Here is a 23,388-nt window from a genome sequence, read left to right as displayed (position 1 = left end):
AAAAACCTCTCTCTCTCTTCCTCTCTCTAGCTACTTTTCTCTCTCTCACACACACACACACACACACACACACACACACACACACACACACACACACACACACACACACACACACACACCCTCCCCTTTACTTTTTCTCCTGCCTTAGGGTTTCTAGGGACACTTAAGGCTTAAGCCTTAGGCAAGATCCTAAATCTGAAGTTACTGAACCCTGCTCTACCACCCACTTTGGAGAAATCATCACGACAGAGTTTCATTTTTATCTGCTAGTTATACAGAGGGAGGGAGGGATGGATGGATGGACAGATGGATGGATTTCTCAGCCCCTGAGCAGTGTGGTATGGCAGGAAGAATGTTCAACTAGAAATCAAGAGAGACCTGGGGTCAAAGGCTTCTTTGAACACAGGTCTCTCAAGATGAATTAACTTTAAAGCCTGGGTACATGCATTAATTTCTCTGGGGTATACAAGGGCAAGAAGAACTCTTCCACTGCCTGCTTCCCACCATGGGTGACACAGCAAAGAACTCAACACTTAAAAGGGCCCATAAATGTGAACTGTTAGAGTTGGTTTGAGGAAACCACAATTGCCCTCAAGTTCTGGCCTGTTGAGTTAGACTATGCAGGTGAGTTTTCCTCTTCCACCTACCCCACACCTCCCAAGGGAAAAGCCAAAGCACAAAGATGAGTCCTTTCCAATGACCACCAGAGGTCTCACCCTGGCCTGCTGGGAACAGGAACAGTGACAATAAGTGGCTGTTACTTCTAAATGTTATCCTGTCCTTGGCATAGTGTCTTTCAGGCCTAATTTCTACAGGCCATTGCTGACATAACTGGATTCATGCCAACTCCTCAAGTCAGGACTCAGTGTGATTGTTCCATTAACTGGGAGGTCTGCTGTCTTCCCAAGTTATTAATTGGGAATGTGACCAAGAACCCTTCTTGAGACGTGTCACATCTGAAGACTACTTCTAAATGCACAAAGGAAAGACTCCAGAAAGCAAGATAAGGGCTTCCTAAGAGAATGGGAGGCACTCAGCTTAAAGGAAACAATGCCAGATCTGGAGACAAAGGACCTGGGTTTAAATTTAGCCTCATACACTTAATTAGCTATGTGACCTTGGGCAAGTTACCTGACCACTCTTTGCCTCACTATTTCTTCATCCGTAACATGGGAATCATAACAGCATCCACCTCCTGGGGTTGTTGTGAGGATAAAATGAAATTATAAGTGTCAAGCATTTGGCACAGTGCCTGACACACTGTAGGTGATATATACGTTAATTATTACTGTTGTTATAATTATTGGATCTGGAGACAAAGGACCTGCATTCCAATCCACCTCTGATGCTTACTCCCAGTAGAAGTTTGACCTCTCTGGGTCTCAGTTTCCTCATCTGTAAAATGAAGGGGCTAGACTAAGTGACCTCTCAGGTGCCTTGATCTGTGATCCTACTTATAAAAGGCAGACCCAGGTATTTAAAGTTGCTTAAGAAGATAGTGTCTGAGAACAGGTTTTACAATTCTGAACCACAGCTTAAAAGAGAGGAATGACGGACTCTTGGCCAGGGAAAGAATATACCTAACGAGAACAAGTAAAAGTGTAGGTGCCTGGAACCTTTCTAGGTTAATCAAAAGGCTTTAAATTGAGAAGGGAGAGGCATAAGACTGCCCAAGCATTTACCAAACAAGAAAGCACCAAGAATAAGTACAGGGTAGGAAAGAGGAGTGGTCCAGTCACTCAGAAATTCACTAAAGACAAACAAAATTCAAGAGAGAAGCCAGAAATAAAATCCATGGCTTCAGAGGCACCATAAACAACCTGAGTCAGGAGTTCAAGTACCACCTGTGAGGTTTACTAGCTGTGTGACCCTGAGCAAGTCACTTAACCTCTGTCTGCCTCAGACTGAGTGACCTGCAAGGTCCCTTTCAACTGTTGTGGGTAAATGCAATAAAGGTAAACTGAAATACATACTCCAAGCAAAATCAGTTATTAACAGTGACGCACATAACTGTTAACAAAGCGCATCAGAATGACCACTTCAGTAAGGCTAGAGACCCCAGGAAAAGAAAGGGAATCCTCTCTACTGATAAGCAGAAAAAGAAGGGGGAAACTGAGTAGTTTAGGAACCTTTAGTGGATGTTGTTCAGTCGTTCTTCAGTCATTTCCTACTCTTCATGACCCCATTTGGGTTTTTTTGGGGCAGAGATAGTAGGATGGTTTGCCATTTCCTTCTCCAGCCCACTTTACAGATGAGGAAACTGAGGCAAATATGCTATACTAAGAGAAGTGGGTTGACATTCAGGTGTGGCTAATCCCACACCTCTCTGACTATTAAGGAATATCCATTATTTTATGGGACTCATCTGCCTCTTCTAATCTTTGTTAGGGGACCAGTACCATCGGCTTTGCTGTCCCCTTGGGGGAGTACAAGGACAGGCAAAGACAGATGACATGTCTTTGGGGGGTGGCACCAGGTTAAGTCAGTTGGGGCTTACACACAATAAGCAGATGTCCCAGGGGCCAAAAACATGAATGATAACTAATGTGGAAAAAAAACTGTATTCCTGAGCAAGGTGAGATCAGGCAGATACTAATTCTGCCATAAAAATCAATACACCATAAAATCAATTACACTGAAAAACCAATACAGCAGAAATCAGAGGTAATATTAATTTTTATCTTTTCCTACAACTCTAAATCTATGATCCTATGATCCATAAAGTAAATCTACACACAAATGCACAATGGATAGTTAAGAAGCAGAATGATTTAGAGACTTTAATGAAAAGAGCCAAATTTAACCTGACTAAGACAATATGAGATGCAACCCATGACTAGAATATGGCTCTGGAGAGGGTATGCATTATTCAAAAGAAATAAGACAGGTAAAGGGGGAAAGGGTTGGATAAACAGTGCTGTATATTAAGAAAGTAATAATAGCATATACATTGTATTTACTATGTGCCAGGAACTGTGCTAATCACTTTACAAATATCATCTCATTTGACCCTCACAACACCCTTGGGAAATAGGTGCTATTATTATCTCCATTTTACAGATGAGAAAACTGAGGCAAACAGGACTCAAATCACCCACCCAAGGTCACACAACTAGCTAGTGTCTGAGACAGACCCATCACTTTATCCATTGAGCCAGGGACCAAAGCATGGGCAGTAGGAGAAGTATGGAGGAGAGTATCCTGAATGAAGATCAAAGGAGGCCAAAGCAGACATAGTAACTTTTATCATGGAGACCATCAGGAAAGAAATATGAATTCAGGAAGCAATCTCCAGCCTGGCTGGGAGGCCTTTTCAGGGAATTATGAATTATCCAGACACATAAAGTTCTCTTTCTGCCAAAGGCAGAAAGAACACCTAATAAATTCTTAACTTGCTTTAATAATTTCATACTTCAGAAGGCAGAGGAAACAAGGGAATTACTATTCCGGATCTAATTCTCAGCAACATGAAGGAACTGTTTGCTGATATAAAAATGATGGGGAACCACAAGCATAAGGACAGGGATGAGAGCTGTGATTTAACTAGTTCAGGCAACTCTGACAAGGCAGCTTGGCACCTTTTCTGCTACTTACAGGCTTAGAACTGCCCAGGGCACTGATTGGTTAAGAGACTTTTCCAGGGTCTCTCAGTCAGTGAGTATCAGTAGCAAGACTTAAACCAAGTACCTTCAAGACCACCTCTCTAACCACTCTGGACACACTGCCTCTCTCTAGAGAATCTATCTACACTAAAATATAAATTATAAAAGAATAAACAGAAGCAACACTTTCTGTGCTCACAAAGAACAAGAAACAAAGATGGGTGCCCATGAACTGAGGGATGGCTAAGCAAATTATAGCATGGAATGGAATAAATAGGACAACTATGAAGATTTTAGAAAAGCAGAGGAAGACATAGAGTTACAACCACTAACAGACAAGAAAGACATCCCCCAGCCCTTCTCTGTAGAGGCAGGGAATGATGGGAGTAGAATACTTCATGAACCAGAAGAAGTGTGTAACATGAGGGATTTTTCTCCCCTCTTTTCTATTCTTTGTAACAAAGCATGGCTTGCTGAGTGGGGGAAGTATATATTTAGAAATGAGGTACTGGGGGTGGCTAGATAGCACAGTGGATAAAGCATGGGCCCTGGATTCAGGGGTACCTGAGTTCAAATCCAGCCTCAGACACTTAACACTTACTAGCTGTGTGACCCTGGGCAAGTCACTTAACTCCCATTGCCCCGCAAAAAGAAATGAGGTACTATAAAAGCAAAAGATACTAATAAAATTTTACATTTCTTTAAAGGAGAGAAATTAAGGGAATCTTGATGGAAAGTTGTTATCACTCCATCTTATACCTTGTGACAGAGGAAGAAATAAAGATTAGGCTGTTTGCCATGCACCCTCGGTTTTTTAAAAACAGGTTTCAAATGTTTAACATGATTGTTTTGTATAATCTATATCAGACTGCTTGTCTTGAGGAGAGGAGAGGAAAAGGACAGAGGGAGAAATTTTTGGAAATCAAAATCTTACAAAAATGAATGTTGAAAATTATCTTTAAATTTTTTTTTTATTCTGCAGGGAAATGAGGATTAAGTGACTTGCCCAGGGTCACACAGCTAGCTATTTTTGTGGAAAACATGAATATTTGTATTACCACAAAGTGGATTTAGACCTTGTTGCTTGGTTGGATCCAAAGAGTAGGTAGGAGGAGCCTTTGGTAGGGGGCCTAAGGGATTTGTACTTGCCCCCTTAGAGAGAAGCGTATCTGGAATACTTATTAATTTGCAGATATCAAGAAGCTAAGAGAAAGTGCTAATGCTAGGTAACAGGATTCAAAATGAACCTAGGCCTAATCTAATAAGATAAAGCTTAATAGTACTAAGTCATAGGATCCTAAATGTAAAACTGTATGTCTGGGTTCCAAAATCAACCTCAAATGTATCAGACGTAGGAAGCACAGCTAGAGAACAGATCTGTCAAAGGCATGATGGGAGTTTTTTTCTTTTTTTAATTTCCCTTTTATTCAATTTTATTATATCATTCTTCCTAGAACATTTGGTTAACTGAAGCCTATTTACTGTTCATGTTAACCTCAGCCTGTTTCACTAGGTTTGTTTCTTTGGGAGGGGTAGGAGAATATGATTCTGTTTAACTAAGTTTGTTCAATTTTTTTCTTTTTTTTTTTTTGCGGGGCAATGGGGGTTTATGACTTACCCAGGGTCATACAGCTAGTAAGTGTCAAGTGTCTGAGGCTAGATTTGAACTCAGGTCTTTCTGAATCCAGGGCCAGTGCTTTATGCCACCTTGCTGCCCCCATTTATTCAATTTTGATGGCCTAAGAACAAGATTGCTCTTTGCCAAAAATTATTTCTCTATCTCTGGGAAGTAATTTTTATTTACAAAAAGCCTCGTTAAAATCCTAATCTTGGCTCAGGATTCTTTTTCTACCCCTTGAAGAACCTGTGCTTAAGCAAAATAAAACCTAGGTTTTTACCTCTATAACTTCTGTGTTGTGATAGGTTTTTCAGAAGCAGTTAACTTACCACATGAATTCAATGGGAGATATTTCTCCTATAACAGAAATGTGTGGTTTTAGTGGAGTACATGCTTAATATGAATAAACTGTGATGTGGAGGCTAAAAAAGTATTTACATAATGCCTTCAGGCTTACAAAGCATCCAGTTTGGGGCATTTCATTCTACACAAGCCACTGAAAAGCTGGAGCAGGGCTGGTGAAGGATGGGCATAAACCTCATGATCATACGACATGGAAACTGGTTGAAGGAGCGAGGTCTCTGGCGCATGGGCGACTGATGGGTAGAACAGCTGCCGAGCAAATATACTTAAAAGCTTTTCATAACCATCCAGTCCTCTCTCTCTCTCTCTCTTTTTTTTTTTAGTGAGGCAATGGGGGTTAAGTGACTTGCCCAGGGTCACACAGCTAGTAAGTGTTAAGTGTCTGAGGCCGGATTTGAACTCAGGTACTCCTGACTTCAGGGCCGGTGCTCTATCCACTGCACCTAGCTGCCCCCATCCAGTCCTCTCTTAAACCTTATTCCCCAACACATCCTCTTTAATCTATTATTTCCTATTTATCCTGTATATAGCTTACCTTTTATGTTTTTGTTTGTATGTTGTCTTCCCTACTAAATTGTAAGCTCCTTGAGGGCAGGGAGTCTGCTTCTTTTTGTGCCTCTAGTGTTTAGCACAGTGCCTGGCACATAGTAGGTGCTTAATAAACGTCTACTGAATTTACTGCATTGAAGTGACAGCTGTCTTCAAATATCTGAAGGGCTGTCGTGTAAAAGAAAGATTAAATTTATGAATTAACAAGAAATGGCAAAGAGGACAATGTAGGCTTGACTGAAAGGTTCCTCCACTGAGCTATTTAAAAGTAGAATGGGCTTCCCGGAAGTGGTAGGTTCTCATAAGTGGAAGTCTTCAAACAAAGGCTGGGCATTTGGACCATGCTGTGGGGAAAGTATTTTTGTTCAAGTCTGGGTTTGACTAGACAGGCTCTGATGGCCCTTCCCACCCTGAGTTTCTATTATCTGGTATGTGTTCAGGGTAGAGTAATTACCACACCTTTTTTTTATTTGATTAAATAGCTACACTATGTCATTTCCCTTGTAATAACCAGGCAAGGAAGTTGGCACACAGTAGGAAAGAACATCAGTCCTTCATTCAGAAGAAATGGGTTCGAGTTCCAGGACTAATTAGCAGTATGATTATCTGCAGATTATGTCACCCACCAGAATGTCAGTTTCCACATATAAGAAATGGGAATGATAATGTATGCATTATCTACTTCACAGAGTTGTTGAGAGGATCCAAATACCTTTGTGAAGTATGTTATACAAATCATCATTTTAAGTAAAACAAATACCTTTTAGAGCAATGCTATTACTCAGAAATCAAATTAAAATGTATTTCCTAGCTCAAAGGCAGCCACCATAAACATACTTAAATCATCTTTTCTCTTAGGCAAGAAAATCCATACAAGAAAACTGCTGTTTTACCCAGTTAGTGAAATTCAAAATAGTTCTGAGCAAAGGATGCTCACAAGAAAGTCCCAGTAATTTGAACTCTGCCTCCACCAGGAGAGTTGGCTGTAATTGGGACAGGCTCAAGTTTACTAAACTACTCTAGGAGAAAAAGAGTTTGCTGTGGCTAAGAAAATGAACAATATGAAGGAAGAAAGGGTTTAACCCACTTAAGAGTGAGGACAGCTTTCTCAAGCACAGTACAGACTTCTACTCGAATAATTAATGTGCTAATTACAAACAATTCTTATCTATTTGTTAAAGCAGTTTTAAGCATCCCCTTAAACAACATTCCGGCAGACAAACCTAGGGCCTAACAATGACAGTCTTCCCCTCCCAATTAAAGTAAATGGATGAGGCCATAATGTCACTAACACCCCCAGGAATCTAGAGAGCTGCAGGCAAGTTTGGGAGCAGCCCCTGGTCTTAAGCATCATTTCTGCTTTCTCCAGACAATGACAGTGGGAATTTTTCCCATCCATCCACTTCACTTAGGTGATCTGATTTCACTTGGCAAGCCCAGAGAGAAAAAAGACTCCTGAAAAACGGCATATTTTCCCAACTTGACTGAAAAGTTATACTGACTTACTGGAGGGGAGGAAAAGTGGCAAGGATCCTGGGATCCTTCATCAGCTCTCATGCTAAACTGACTGCTTGGGAATGAAGCCCAGGAAACAGTAATAGAATCAACTCTCAATTATCCACGAATAGATTAGGGGCTTCATAGATGGAATGAGGCAGACCTCATCTCAGGCTGGTTTTTCGCTGGCCCTTAGCAAACTTCTGGGATTCTACTCCCCACTGACACAATTATCGTGCACCTCGGGGATGCAACTGTAATAGCATATGCAAGACATAATTAGGAAGAGCACGCTGCTGCCAAAAACCATGGCACGGCAGAGGACAGAGCTAAAAAGAATTATGAATTACCCAGTGTTTGAGATTAATCATTCATTCAACTACTACTGAACAACTTAAGCTGAAACACTGTACTAGGGATGAGTAAAACAGAAAGACAAAAGCTCTGCAGCACTCTAGGAGAGAAAGAAACATGTGTAATTAACTACCACACAAAGCAAAATGGAAGCATCACAAGAGAAATATGAACAAAGTGGTAGAGAAGGACAAGGGAAGGCGTGCTCATTTCTGCCGAGGGAATCCTGGTGGACTTCCCAGAATGGGGCTTTGCAGCTGCTTCCCTTCATAGAACACACCATTGCTGGGCATTCTTCATGTTTCATACTCCTTGGAGAAATTAGGAGGTCAAACAACCAGAAACCATTATGTCTTCTCCTTAAGAAGTACAGAACCAAGTCACTTACCATCTTGGTATTTAAATACAAATACAATTTCAAAAACCCTACTGCTTACCTAGCCCAAAGCAATTCACTAGGCCCACTACAAAGGACAAGAAGTAAGCCATGAACCCCCAAGACTGGCTTAGAAATCATTCCTTTGTTTTCCTAAAATAGTGCATCTATGCATGTTTCTCAGAGGAATAAAGAAAGATGGAGAGAAGGAATTAGAGAAATTAGGTGCAACCCAAAAATGTACCATCAGTAACTTAAGATCCTCTTTAATGAAGGTGGTATCAAACAGAGCAAAGCAGAGGGGCAGGTAACGGTTCCTGACACCCTCCCCTCCTTCCATGCCTACCCTAACAGTATCAACTTTATCACATGTATTGAAGGGGACAGGCTGCTTAGACATTCCTCCCAACAAGTCAGACTAATATTCCACACAGTCTGATATTCCAGTGGTACTTTTTCCATAGAATTAAGAATATCAGTCAGTCAGTCAGTCAGACAGACAGACAGACAGACAGACAGACAGACACACACACACACACACACACACACACACACACACACACACACACACACACACACACATGCCGTGTCCCCCTGGCCCTGCCACCAGCCCTTTAGTGGCAGAGCTGGGCCCATAACCTTAGGTCCCCTGGCTCTCCAAAATGCTCTGGCTAATATTATTATTGCATCACAGTGTAGGAGAGAATGAGAGTGGGTCTCCATTATGTTTTCTTCAACAGGTTAGTGATATATCTATCTCTAATGTCCATCTAACAAATCCATTACAGGTTGGAGTGCAAAAATTCTATAATCTGATTTTTTTAGGCCTCTTATCTCAAAGCCTTTTATGGCTGCTTTCAGTCTGGACAAGCTTCTGGAAAAACAGGCTATTCTTGGAACCAACTGACATAGATTCAAATCCCGGGTGTGGCACATACCAGGGTCACTGAAGGTGAAATGTCACGGAACCTCTCAGGGGATGAGCATTTTTTTCTTCTTCAAGTACTGATATAATGCCTTCAGTTTTATAGAAGCCTCCAACAGATGTTATCTCAATTGAGTCTCACAGCAGCCCTGGGAGGGAGGTGCTATTATTAAGTTACAACAGGGTTAATCGGACACATGTTACTACCGCCTATTTCACAGGTTAGTTGTGGGGAAGGAATTGTATAAACTATAAGGTGCTATATAAATAGAACTGCTATTATTATTGATTGTATAAAGAAGGAAGTGCTTTTATATGGCCTAAAAACTATTGTTTTCAAGCTTTGAAAGGGTGCCCCAGAGTTCTAGGTTTTCTAGTTTTCATTCATGTTTGAATTTAACTTGTCCATATCCTTTTTCAATCAATCAAGAAAAATTTCTTAATGACCTACTATGTACAAAATCATATAACTATATATGCATATACATACGTGTATATACAAATATACATGTATTGGGGGCGGGGGGCAGAAATTAGGAAGTTCAAAGGAGGGGTGGGCTTGGTCAAAGACACTTTTCTGTTTTGGACTTGCTGAGCCTGAGATACCTACTGGATATCCAGTTCAAAAAGTTCACTAAGGAGTTAATAAGGTTATACTGGAGCTTAAAGAGAGACACTAGCTTCGGATATATAGATCTGCGAGTCACCTGTAACAAGGATGTTACACTAAGTGAGTGACTACAGAAGAAAAAAAACTTACAAGTCTTAGGGGACATCATATCGACAATGAACCAGCAAAGGAAATGGAGGAACAGTTAGTTAGACAGGATTATGAGTCGGGAGTAGTGTCATGAAATCCCAGAAGAAAGAGACAATCCAGGATGAAAGGAAGATTAGCAAGGTCAAATGCTACAGAGAAGTCAAGCAAGATTAATCAAAGTACATTGGATTCTTCATCTCATCTAATCCACATTCCTGATGAGCAACTCTACCTTGGCTTAGAAGGCTTCAAGCCACTTCCCAAAACATCTGTGACATCAGCATTTTTGATATCTGGTTAGCAACCTCCTATCTCTCAATACACCTGTCACCTAGGCAGCAAGGTGATACAGTGGATAGAGCCCTGGCCTTGGAGTCAGGAAGATTCATCTTCCTGAGTTCAAACCCTGCCTCAGACACTTACTAGCAGTGTGGCCCAGGGGCAGCTAGGTGGCACAGTGGATAAAGTACTGGCCCTGGATTCAGGAGGACCTGAGTTCAAATATGACATCAGACACTTGACACTTACTAGCACTGTGGCCCTAGGCAAGTCACTTCACCCTGTTTGCCTCAGTTCCCTTATGAGTTGCTTTGAGGATCAAATGAGATAATTGTAAAATCCTCAGCATGGTGCCTGGCACATAGTGCTATATAAATGTTTGTTATTGTCATTATTATTATTATTTAAGAGTTACACTGACCTTGCCCAGGGCTTAGGCTTAAGCAACCACCAATAAGTCAACAAACATTTATTAAGTACCTGCTATATTCCAGGCACTGTGGCAGATACTAGGGACACAAATACAGAAGTGAGAGTTTCTGCCCTGAAGGAGTTTACATCATTAAGCCTTGAACCTTGACCATTGAGTTCTTCACGTAACACTACTTCTTTCTCTACGTTTCAGTGAGAATACAATCATGCCCCCACTTAAGGCCTACATGTCATCAGCTCAAAGAATCTGTAGAGACTCTGGTTCAACTTGTATCTTATCAGAAATCCCTTTTATGCTATCTAGGAGGAATGGACATCTAGCTTCTCCTAGAAAAGCCCCCAGTGAGGTGGAACCCTGGGCAACCTGTTCTACTTCTAGATAGCTCTAACAATTTTAACACCTGAAGACTGCGATCATGTCCCTCCTAAATCTTCTCTGCAGGCTGGGTATCCTCAGGTCCTTCAATTAATCCTCACATAGCCCTAGTCTTTTCACCATTCCAGCTACCTTCCACTGCTTATAAATATCCTTTCTAAAATGTGGTACCTTGAACTGAACCTAGTTCTCCAAGCATGATCAACCACAGAAAAATAAAGGCTATTATCTCCCTAATTCTAACAAATATACCTCTCTTAATACAGCTTTTTAAAACTACAGTAAATGATGAAAACTATCTTTACCTGTAACTGGAAATAATAAAATAGTTTTATGATTAAAAAAAAACAACAAGGAAACAATCTGAGGTTAATGCCTAACCCTTGATCATACAGCTAGTAATCAGCTAAGCTGGGAATTTAAAATCTGGCCTTTCAGGATACCACATTACCTCTTGTGTTTCCTTCACTTTTCTTAATAAAAGCTTGGGTGAGATGAAAAAAAAAATAAAATAAAATGATAAAAAAATGAAATGAAATGAAACTAAAGTGGTATACACTGCTTGCATTTCACTAAAACCCTCAGATCTTTTTCAGCAGATTTACTATCTTGTCATTCCTTGTGAAGTTCATTATTTGACATATGTCCTTGTGAAATTTATTGTGTGAACTAATGTGTAAAAGTTGACGTTTGTTCCTATTAAATTTCATCTTATTAGAGTTGGCCCATCATTTTACCCTTTTGAGACCCCTTCGGATCTTGAGTCTATTGTCCAATGTGTTCTCTATCCCTTCTAGTCTCAGATGCCATTTGGAAATGTAATAAGCATGTCCTCTGTGCATTCATCCAAGTCACAGGCTAAAATGTTACACAGCTGAGAGATCCCTGGGCTATTCAACTAGACACCTCGCTTGAGGTCAATGGCAACCCATTGATGGCTTCTAACCTCATCATGCCACTGAAGCTGCTCTCTCCATAGTTACTAAGGATTTCTTAATTGTCAAATCCAATGCCTTTTTCTCAACCCTCATCCATCTTTACCCCTGCACAGCCTGTGACACTGTCAGTCATCCTCTTCTCCTTGACACTCTCTTCTAAGTTTCCATTATACTGCTCTCTTCTGCTTCTCCTCCTACCTGACTAACTGCTCTTTCTCAGTGTCTTTTGCAGGATCTTCACCCAGGTATAACTGTGAGTGCCTGCAAAGGCTCGCTCTGTCTTGGGCTGCCTTCTCTTCTCCCTCTATGCTAGCTTGCTTGCTCTCAGCAGATCTCAATGATTCAATTCTCATCTCAATGCAGATGATTCTGAGATCCATTTTCCAGCCCTAACCTCTCTGCTGACCTCCAAACTTATATCTGAAAATGCCTACTGGACATTTTGAACTGTGTGTCTCAAAGACATCTTAAACTCAACAGGTTCAAAACAGAACTCCTTATCTTTGTCCCTAACCCTCCTCTCTTTTCCAATTTCCTATCACAATCGAGGGCACCACCATCCTCCTGATTACCCAGGCTAACAACCTGTCAACCTCAACTGCTCACTCTCAGCCTCCACATCTAATCAGTTGCCAAGTCTACTGTTTCTTACCCACAGAACATATCTTGGGTCTACTCCCTTCTCTCCCGACACTGCCACCCCATGGTATAGGCTCTTATCTCCTCAGATCTATACTATCACAAGAGCCTGCTGGTTGGTCTCCCTGCCTGTAATCTCTCCCCACTCCAATCCATCCTACCCTCGGCTGACAAGCTGATGTTCCATAAGCACAGGTGCAGCCATGTCACCCCCCATCCCATCCAATCATATTCCAGTGAGACTCCCCATAACCTCCAGGATCAAATATACAATTCTCTGATTTTTAAAGCCCTTCATATCTTGTCCCTTCCTACCTTTCAAGTCTTCTTACAACCTGCTCCTTCCTACACATTGTGTGATCCAGGTGACACAGGCCTCCTTTGTGTTCCTCACACATGACACTCCACCTTCAACTCCATGAATTGTCATTAGCTGTTCCTCATATCAGGACTTTTCCCTTCTCTCCTCATCCTGGTTTCCCTGTCCTCCCTCAAATCTCAACTAAATTTCAACCTTCCACAGGAAGATTTTCCCCAGTTCTCCTTAATGTTAATGCTTTCCTTCTGAGATCAACCCCAATTTACCCTGCATATAGCTCGTTTATACATAGCCCTTTGCATGTTGTCTCTCCCACTAGGCTGTGAGCTCCTTGAGGGCAAGGAACATCTTTTTGCCTCTCTTTGTATCCTCAGTGCTTAGCACAGGGCCTGGTATGTAGTGGGCGCTCAATAAATGGTCCACTGGCATGGTCATTCAACCAATTCTCAACTCGCCCAATTATACTCTAACTTCCCTCCCTCTGCCTTGATGCAAACTGATTACCTCAATCAGATGACTCTCATACAAATCAATGAATCTAGCTCCTTCTTTGGCTCCTTTTGCAATGTCATCAAGCATGTCTTGCCATGCACTGTCCAAAACTGCACTGTCCTATGATGAGGCAGCTTCTCTTGGTCTAATTTTCCTGACCTAAGAAATGAGGGTTGGACTACTCTTAACCTTTGAATCTTTTACTTCTTGTCCATACTAGAAAAAGAAATGAGAGTGAAATGGTAAATGAGACCTCATCTATCTTCAGAGGAGTTCTCTGGCTATTCTAGTAAGGGAGAAGGCAAGAGGAAGAGGTAGGAGCTTTCCTCAGAAGTGGGCTGACACGCCTCTACCCGTGAAAGTGGGAAAATCAATTCTGGCCTCGTCTTACCTTTTATAGAAGTGGAAGCGTTCTGTAAAAAGCAGAAACTGACGTTCTCCTTGGAGGAAGAAGTGTCTGGCCCTAGAGACACCAGACCTTTCAGTATATTCACAGATGTGGGTGAAATTTAACTCTTCCCTTTTGAAATAATTTCGGAGCCGCACAAAGTCAAAGTAGGATGGGACATAGATGAGAGTGTGAGACATGACTGCATCTTGATACTGAGGTAAGATCTTATCCACGAAGAAATGAAACCTGGTGGAAAAGAATCAAATTACCATATAAATAAAGATTCTAGTTTGGGCTCCACCACAAACTACCTGTGTGACCTTCTGAAAGCTACTTAATTTCTCTGCATTAGTTTCTTTAAGGTGTATAAGCCAAAATAAGAACCTGTCTTATTTACCTCAAAGGGCTACTAGAAAGACAAAAATAAGAATAAAGATCTGAAAGCACTCTGAATTTGATTTATATGCTCACTTTTTCCAATATAAATCAACCTTTACCTTCCTGGTAAAAGTCCCATTTAGTTATGAGGCATACTTTTTTTGTTCTATTGTTACAGTTTGTTGTTATTTGATCTATTTATAACCATAATTATTAATGACGTTGGTCTATAGTTCCTTTTGTCTACAATATCTCTCCCAGGTCTAGGGATCAAAGATGTAATTTTTTTTTTAAATTAGGGTTTCATTATAGCTTTCATAACTATAGAGAGGATAAATTTTAAATTGTTAAGAAACAAAAGAAATAATTCTATTTTATATATGACTTGAGATTTTATTAGGTACAAATAAAAGCTTTTCTACGACAAAGCAATGCATTAGCATAATGAAAGAAATAAACTTTAAGAAATAGAGGTTGTGGGGCAGCTAGATGGCGCAGTGGATAGAGCACCGGCCCTGGAGTCAGGAGTACCTGAGTTCAAATCTGGCCTCAGACACAACACTTACTAGCTGTGTGACCCTGGGCAAGTCACTTAACTCCAATTGCCTTACAAAAAAAAAAAAAGAAATAGAGGTTGTACCAAATTCATATGAGAAGTACCTGCTCCATGACCATGGGGGATAACTACAAGTATAGGAACTCCGTGCTCCACCCAAGCCTTTGACTTAATGAGTAAGTCCTAGGGAGGGGTCTGAGGCACATCCAGCTACTAAGTGTCAAAGTCAGCACCGGATCCCAGATCTTACTAAGTCTAAGTACAGGCCTCTACCCACAACGCCATGTGAATCAAACATTGAAGATCCAGGAGGAATTGACACAAAAGACTAGGAGCCCTTATCCAGTAGATATTAGTGTCACCCGATTATCTCTAGGATCAAACACAAGTTCATCTGTTTGGCATCTAAAGCCCTGTAGACCCTGGCTCCGCAATAATCATCTTCAGGAACATGATAGCTTGGCACAACTGGCCTTCTTACTTTTCCTCATAAAGGGCATTCTATGAGCTTTAACCGGCTGTGGCCCATGCTTGGAATGCACACCCTCCTCTCTTTTCCCTTGTATGAGCCCCCGTCTCCTTCAAAACTCAGCCCATGGGCTTCTACAAGAGCCTTTCCTGACCCACCGCCTCCCACCTGCTGTTTCCTTCTCCCTAACTGCACCTAAATAAATGTGTACAAGGTCCTTTCCCTGACTAGACCATAAGTTCCAAGAAGGCAGGGACTGATTTACCCTTATCTTTGCATCCCCAGACCTACACAGTGTCTAGCTAAGAGTGGGTGTTCAGTAAATCCTACATGATTGATTGTTATGTGATCAAACAATAAGAATAGGCTGTTCTCAAAAGAGGAAATACAAATATAAAATTTATACTACATATAAAAAATAACAAATGGAAAAATATGAATGAAAATATCTGAGAAATCACTGAACATCCATCAAAATGGCAAAAATAATAAGAGCAATGCAACTGTGGTAAAACAGCATACCTGGTAAGACTATAAATTGGCTCAACCTTTATGAAGAGCAACAAGAAATTACAAAATAAAAGTCACAAAAATGTGTAGACTGTCTGACCCAGTAGTCCCATCACTGGGACTACATCCCAAGGGGCTCAGGACAAGGGGAAAATATCTATACAAAAGTATTCCTAACAGGATTATCTGTAATAGCAAATAATTAGAAATAAGCAGAGATGTTTATTGATTGAGGACTGGTGAACAAATTATGGCATATGAAGGGAATAGAATATTATCGTGCCATAAGAAATAACAAATAGTCAAAGTTATATCAAAAGACATATGAAATAATGCAGTATGAAAAAAATTAAACCAAAAACCCAATGGACAAAGTAGCAACTATTCAGTTAAAGATAACAATAACATCTATAAATTTGTGACAAATATACAAAAAAGGTTAAAAAGCATCACAAAAACAAGGACAATCTGGATACTAATTAAATCAATACACATACATTGGTGCATGAGACATAGCACATAAGCACATAGCAAATAAAAACAAAATTGTTTATTTAATTACAAATAATCTTTTAGCTCTGGGTTTTTTTCTAGAGAGCAGGGGTGAGGGTGGAGGAGTTATCATGTTTATATTTTTTATGCTTTTGTTTTTACTTTGAATACTCAGATTTGTCAATGGAAGTTAAAATAAAATTTCTTATTTTTAAAAAAATGATAGCACAATTCATTGGGGAAAATTATATAGGGCCCAATGCATCCCAGAACTCACATGTATAATCATGCTTTGCGAATGTTGTCAGGTCAGGATTTCAGAACTGAATAGGGCCTTAGAGACCATGCCATCTGGTTTGGGGGTTCTCAAACTACAGCCAGATCTAGCCATTGCTGAGAATGGATTTTTCATTTAAAATACATGTTTATTTAAATAAAATTATATAATTAAATATACTTACATTATCAAATTATATTCTGTCATATATTAAATAGATATTTAGATTTTTGAAAAATGTAAAGATCATTTTTACCTCTTAGGTCATACAAAAATAGGTGGTAGCCACCTATTTTGACTCTCAGGCCACAGTTTACCAAAGCATGATCTAGTCCAAACTCCTCATTTTACAGATGAAGAAAGTCAGACCCAGGAAGCAGCTAGGTGTCACAGAAGATTAGAATGCTGGATCTAAAGGCAGGAAGATCCTATTTCAAATCTGGATTCAGACAGTTACTAGCTGTAGGATTCTGAGTAAGTCATTTAACTTCAGCTTCCTCATCTGTAAAACAGGGATAATAACAGCACCTACTGGGGGCAGCTAGGTGGTTCAGTGGATAAAGCATTGGCCCTGAATTCAGGAAGACCTGAGTTCAAATCTAGTCTCAGACATTTGACACTAGCTGTGTGACCCTGGGTAAGTCACTTAACCCTCATTGCCCCACAAAAAAAAAAAAAAAAAGAAAATTAAAGAAAAGCACCTACCTCTCAGGGTTGTGGTGAGTCTCAAATGAAATATCAATAAAGTATTTAAAACAATGCCTGAGGGGGGCGGCTAGGTGGCGCAGTGGATAGAGCACCGGCCCTGGATTCAGGAGTTCCTGAGTTCAAATCTGGCCTCAGACACTTGACACTTACTGGCTGTGTGACCTTGGGCAAGTCACTTAACCCCCATTGCCCCGCAAAAAAAAAAAACCAAAATACAATGCCTGACACATAGTAGGTGCTTAATGCTTCCTTCCTTCCTTCCTCCCTCCCTCCCTCCTTCCTTGGAGAAGCAATTCTCCTAAGATCACACAGGTAATAAGTGGCACAGCCAGAATTCAAACTCAAGTACTTAATGTTCATTCAATGACACTAGTCAGTCAAATACTGTGAAGTCAGTATCTAAATAAGCCACAAAACCACAGCATTACACAGCAGGTCAGGTGATGAAGGTTTAGTCCTGGCTCTGTCACTATCTGTGTGACCTTGGGCAAGTCATTTTATCAATCTGTGTCTGAGCTTTTTCATCAATAAATGAAGTCACTTGGACCAGATGATCCCTTCTCAAACCCAATATTTAAGGATTCTTTAAGTTCAGACAACTTATGTAGGTATTCTACATATGTAGAAACTTGACATTTCATGCAACATGAATGATCAAAATGGGATGGAGTGAAGTGAAGTCTTCTCAAAGGTAGGTTTGAGCTGAGAATGAAAGAGATAACTGTTCATTCTCACAGAGAATAATTCTGGGACTTCAACAAGTCCATTAGGGTACCTGGAGAAAACCAAGGTCTGACAAGGGACTTAATGCTCATCATGACATTATCTATAGTCAGTACAAAGGGGGTCACCAGCCCCATAGTGATATTCTCCAAGAATCGTCTGAGGCAATGTCAGAGAATATCACCTTCTGAAATTAAATCTAACAAAAACCAATATACACAGGATCTGATTATCCCTCTGCCGAACTAACCCATTAGATGGTTTAAGAGAAACCTGAGAATTGTACAAACTGCTGCACATTCCAATGAGCCCAACCAGGAGAATAATTTATACGATAATGCTCTAAAGACACAACTCTGAAAGGTTTAATAACTCTGATTAACACAACAGTCAGCCACGACTCCAGAGCACTGATACTACCCACTTCCTGGCAGAGGCGATGGACTCAAGATGCATAATGAGACAGAACATTTTCAGACAAGGTGCAAGTGGGAATTTTGTTGGTGCTTGACTTTGCATATTTTTTACAAGGGTTTTGTCTTTTATTTTCCTCAATTAGGGGGTTTATGTGAAAGAGAAAAAATGTTTGTTGATTGAAAAAAATTCTTTCTAATTTAAAATAGTCCATTAAAAAGAGAATGTTTCTAAATCTGTTGCTTCTGAGACTAATGGATTTCCTGAATCTCAGCATAGGGCTCAAAGGGTATAAATTTAAAATATTACTCATTTAAGATGAACTTGAGGCAGCTGGGTAGTACAATTGGTAGTGCTGGACTTGGAGTCAGGAAGATCCGAATTTGAAATCTGCCTGAGACATTTGCTAGCTCTATCAGTTTCCTCACCTATAAAATGCAAGAATTGGAATCAATGGCATCTAAGGCTTCTTCCAGCTTTATATCTACAATCCTATTATCCTGAAAACACTGGCTCCTCTGGTAAGGAAGTGCTATAACGACCCAAGGCTTTGGTGACTAACAAAGAATATTAAAAATGACAAGTTCAGCAGGAAAGAGTTTGTCAGTGTTCTTTCAGCACCGTACAGGGAGAGAGAGTGTCTTGAGTGGCCAACACAAACATCCAACTTCCATGACAGGTCTATCCCTATGGCATAGATTAGGTTATTACAGCCTGCAAACAATAATCCCCGGAAGACCACTTAACTCTTCTTCTTTGAGATTTACATTCACTACACAACCTTCTATTATTAATTTGCCTTTCCAATTAGACTTTCCAACTGGGAAGAGAATGCACTGACCAGCCAATGAGTATCTGAGCCAGTCAGCAGTTCTATTTCTCACTGCAAATTAATGCATTAGACTGCTGCTTGCTCTGTCTTTGGAGTCTATTTAGGGAGTGAATTGCTTCCTCCAAGTCTGAACATCTCTCACTGGAGATTAAAGTAAAGACCCTGGGCCTGGCAAACAGAGGACCTGCCTTTGAACCTAAGGCCCCTCTGCCAGCATGGCCTGGGATGGCCACTCTCTCTCCATCACAAACTCTTCAATGAAACTGCTATGACTCAGAGGGTACAGGCCAGCAATCTTTTACAAATGTAATGCTCGTTTATTTTAAAACTACGTGCAAAGTGTCAGGAATTCAAGGATGGAAAATGACAGGCTCTGCCCTCCAAGGACATACAACTTAAGAAGAGAAAAAATATGAAATACACACACACACACACACACACACACACACACACACACACACACACACACACACAAAATGACATATAAGGTAGAATTCAATAAGGGCAAATCAAAGGGCTCTCAAAAACCGAAGGAAAGGTCACTGTCAGCTAAAGATGGATCAGGGAAAGCTTCATGGAAGTGGTGGTATCTGAGCCAAACCTTGAAAGGAGAGAAGCCCCTCAAAAGGCAAAGATGAGGGGGCGGAGCCAAGACGGCAGAGAGGGATCAGCAAGCTGCCTGAGCTCTCCTTCTGTTCCCTCAAAAAGAACATTAAATCAAGCCTCTGGATGGATTCTGAAACTACACAACCTGCAAAGAGACAGAGAGACACAGTCTTCCAACCAGAGATAATTTAGAAGACTTAAGGAAAGGTCGGTCTGACTCAGGAAAAAGGGAGGCCCAGCACAGGGCAGCAGCCCAGTGCCAAGGGGATCGGGGCAAGTCAGCAGGAGCTGCAGGCCACAGCCGAACAACTGAGGCCCCTGGAACCTGGCTCAAAAATCTGGTGGCCAAGGACAGTGGAAAAACCTACCTGCACCAGCCGAGAGGGCAAGTTGCCAGCTGTAGGGTCACGAACAGGACAGGCGCGACCAGGCACACTGACCTAGCGCGCTCAGACAGGAAGTGCAGGGGAGCGAACTGCACACACTATAAAGGCCTCAGAGTAAAAAGCTGGTCACACAGCACCTATACCCCTGCACAAGAAGCCCAAAACAGGGACCCTGGTGACCTCAGAGCAGACCTCAACTTAAAAAAATAAATAAGTTGCAATAATGAGTAAGAAGCAAAAAAGAGCCTTCTCCATTGAGAGCTTCTGTATCAATAGGGAAGAAGCAAACACAAACTCAGATGAGGACAATACCCTCAAATTGCCTACATGTGAAGCCTCACTAGGGAAGGTGAATTGGTCTCAAGAACAAAAAGCCTTCCTGGAAGAGCTCAAAAAGGATTTTAAAAATCAATTGAGAGAGGTAGAAGAAAAAATGGGGAGAGAAAGGAAAGCAAAACAAGAAAACTATGAAAAAAGAATCAGCAGCTTGGAAAAGGAAGCACAAAGATTGACTGCAGAAAACAATTCCTTAAAAAATTTATCTGGCCAAATGGAAAAAAAGTACATAATTTCACTGAAGAAAATAATGCCTTAAAAAATTCATTTGGCCAAATGGAAAAAAGGTGCATAATCTCACTGAAGAAAACAATGCCTTAAAAATTAAAATTGGACAGTTGGAAGATAAGGAATCCGTGAGATACCAGGAATCAGTCAAGCAGAATCAAAGAATGAAAAAATAGAAGAAAATGTGAAATACCTCATTGGAAAGACAACTGATCTGGAAAACAGATCAAGGAGAGACAATCTGAGAATCATTGGACTGCCTGAAAGCCATGACCAGAAAAAGAATCTAGACACCATATCCCAGGAAATTATTAAGGAGAACTGAAAACCGATATCATCGAATCAGAGGATAAAATCATCATTGAAAGAATCCACCGATCACCTCCTGAAAGAGACCCCAAAAGGAAAACTCCAAGGAATATTGTAGCCAAATTCCAGAATTATCAGGTGAAGGAGAAAATACTCCAAGCAGCCAGAAAGAAGCAATTTAAATATGAGGGAGCCACAGTCAGGATTGCTCAGGACCTGCCAGCTTCAACATTAAAGGACCGCAAGGCTTAGAATATGATATTCTGGAAGGCAAAGGAGCTTGGATTGTAGCCAAGAATCTATTACCCAGCAAAAATGTTCATTCTCTTTCAGGGGAAAAGATGGACATTCAAAGACACTGGGGACTTTCAATCTTTCCTGATGAAAAGACCAGAACTGAATAGAAAATGTGATCTTAACATACAATACTCAAGAGAAGTTTAAAAAGGTAAACAGAGGGGGAAAAAAAAAGGTTACTCAATTAGGTTAAGCTGTTTATATCCCTACACGGGAAGATAATACTCATTACTCTTAAGAACTGTAAAATGTATTTGAACAGAGAGAAGGACTTTACACAGAAGGTATAAATATAAATTGTCTTTGATGTGATGATAAAAAGAAAATTAAGGGGTTAAAAAGGGAGTCTATGGGGAGGAGAGGAAAGGGGAGGTGGAATGGGGTGAATTATATCATATGAAGAGGTGAAAAAAAACCTATTACAATAGAGGGAAAGAAAGGAGGGGTGAACATCATTTCAACCCTACTCTCATTAGATTTGATTCAAAGAGGGAATAACATATACGTTCATTGGGATAAAGAAATTTAGCTCATTCTTTAGGGAAGCAAAAGGGGAAGGGAAAGGGGAGGGACTGATAGAAGGGAGGACAAAAGCAAGGGAGAAAAGGGTAAAGAAAAGAGAGGGGGGTGATAAAAAGGAAGGGCAGATCGGGGGAGGCAGGGGTAAGAAGTAAAATGTCGGTGAGGAGGAAAAGGGTGAAAGAAGGGAGGAAAAGTACAAAGGGAGTAAATAGAATGGAGGGGAATAGACAGTCAGTAATAATAACTCTGAATGTGAATGGGATGAACTCTGCTACAAAACAGAAGCAAATTGAAGAGTGGATTAAAAAACAGAATCCTACAATATGCTGTTTACAAGAAACACATTTGAAGCAGAGAGATACACACAGAGTAAAGGTAAAAGGCTGGAGCAGAATATATTATGCTTCAGCTGAAGTAAAAAAAGCAGGGGTAGCAATCCTTATCTCAGACAAAGCACAGGCAAAAACAGATCTCATTAAAAGAGATAAGGAAGGAAATTACATCTTGCTAAAAGGTACTATAGATAATGAAGTAAGTGGTATAGCATCCAAATTCTTAGAGGAGAAATTAAATGAATTACAAGAGGAATTAGACAGTAATACTATACTAGTGGGGGAATCTGAATCTCCCCCTCTCAGAATTAGATAAATCTAGCCAAAAAATAAATAAGAAAGAAGTGAAAGAGGTGAATAGATTACTAGAAAAGTTAGACATGATAGATGTCTGGAGAAAATTGAATGGGGATAGAAAGGAATATACCTTTTTCTCAGCAGTACATGGCACATTTTCAAAAATTGACCATGTATTAGGGCAAAAAAACATCATAGTCAAATGTAGAAAGGCAGAAATAGTAAATGCATCCTTCTCAGATCATGATGCAATAAAAATGACATGTAAGAAAGAGCCAGGGAAAAGTAGAATGAAAATCAATTGGAAACTAAATAATTTCATTCTAAAGAATGAATGGGCCAAACAACAAATCATAGAAACAATCAATAACTTTATCCAAAAGAATGACAATAATGAGACAACATACCAAAATCTATGGGATGCAGCCAAAGCAGTGCTTAGGGGAAAATTTATAGCACTAAATGCTTACATGAATAAAAAAGAGAAAGAGGAGATTAATGAATTGGGCATGCAACTTAAAAAGCTAGAAAAAGAACAAATTAGAAATCCCCAATTAGATACTAAACTAGAGATCCTGAAAATTAAAGGAGAAATTAATAAGATGGAAAGCAAAAAAGCTATAGAATTAATCAATAAAACTAAGAGCTGGTTTTATGAAAAAACCAATAAAATAGATAAAATATTGGTTAATTTGATTAAAAAAAAAGAAAGAAGAAAACCAAATTACCAGTATCAAAAATGAAAAGGGTTATGTTACCACCAATGAAGTGGAAATTAAATCAATAATTAGGAATTATTTTGCCCA

The 23,388-nt window shown here is 40.2% G+C and overlaps 1 protein-coding gene across 1 annotated transcript in view; it reads right to left on the bottom strand.

Moving 5' to 3' along the window:
* The window catches only part of UTP25 (UTP25 small subunit processor component), a 53,701-nt gene that overhangs the window by 4,125 nt on the left and 26,188 nt on the right, over positions 1–23,388 (bottom strand). Inside the window, exon 11 of the mRNA XM_043962652.1 lies at positions 13,911–14,156. Coding sequence (XP_043818587.1) covers positions 13,911–14,156 — 246 coding nt within the window. The remainder of the gene's footprint in view (positions 1–13,910; positions 14,157–23,388) is intronic.

Source organism: Dromiciops gliroides, chromosome 4 (genome assembly GCF_019393635.1).
Source record: "Dromiciops gliroides isolate mDroGli1 chromosome 4, mDroGli1.pri, whole genome shotgun sequence".
NCBI lineage: Eukaryota > Metazoa > Chordata > Mammalia > Microbiotheria > Microbiotheriidae > Dromiciops > Dromiciops gliroides.
Note: the sequence above shows the minus strand (reverse complement) of the source record. Positions and strands in the feature narration are given on the sequence as shown.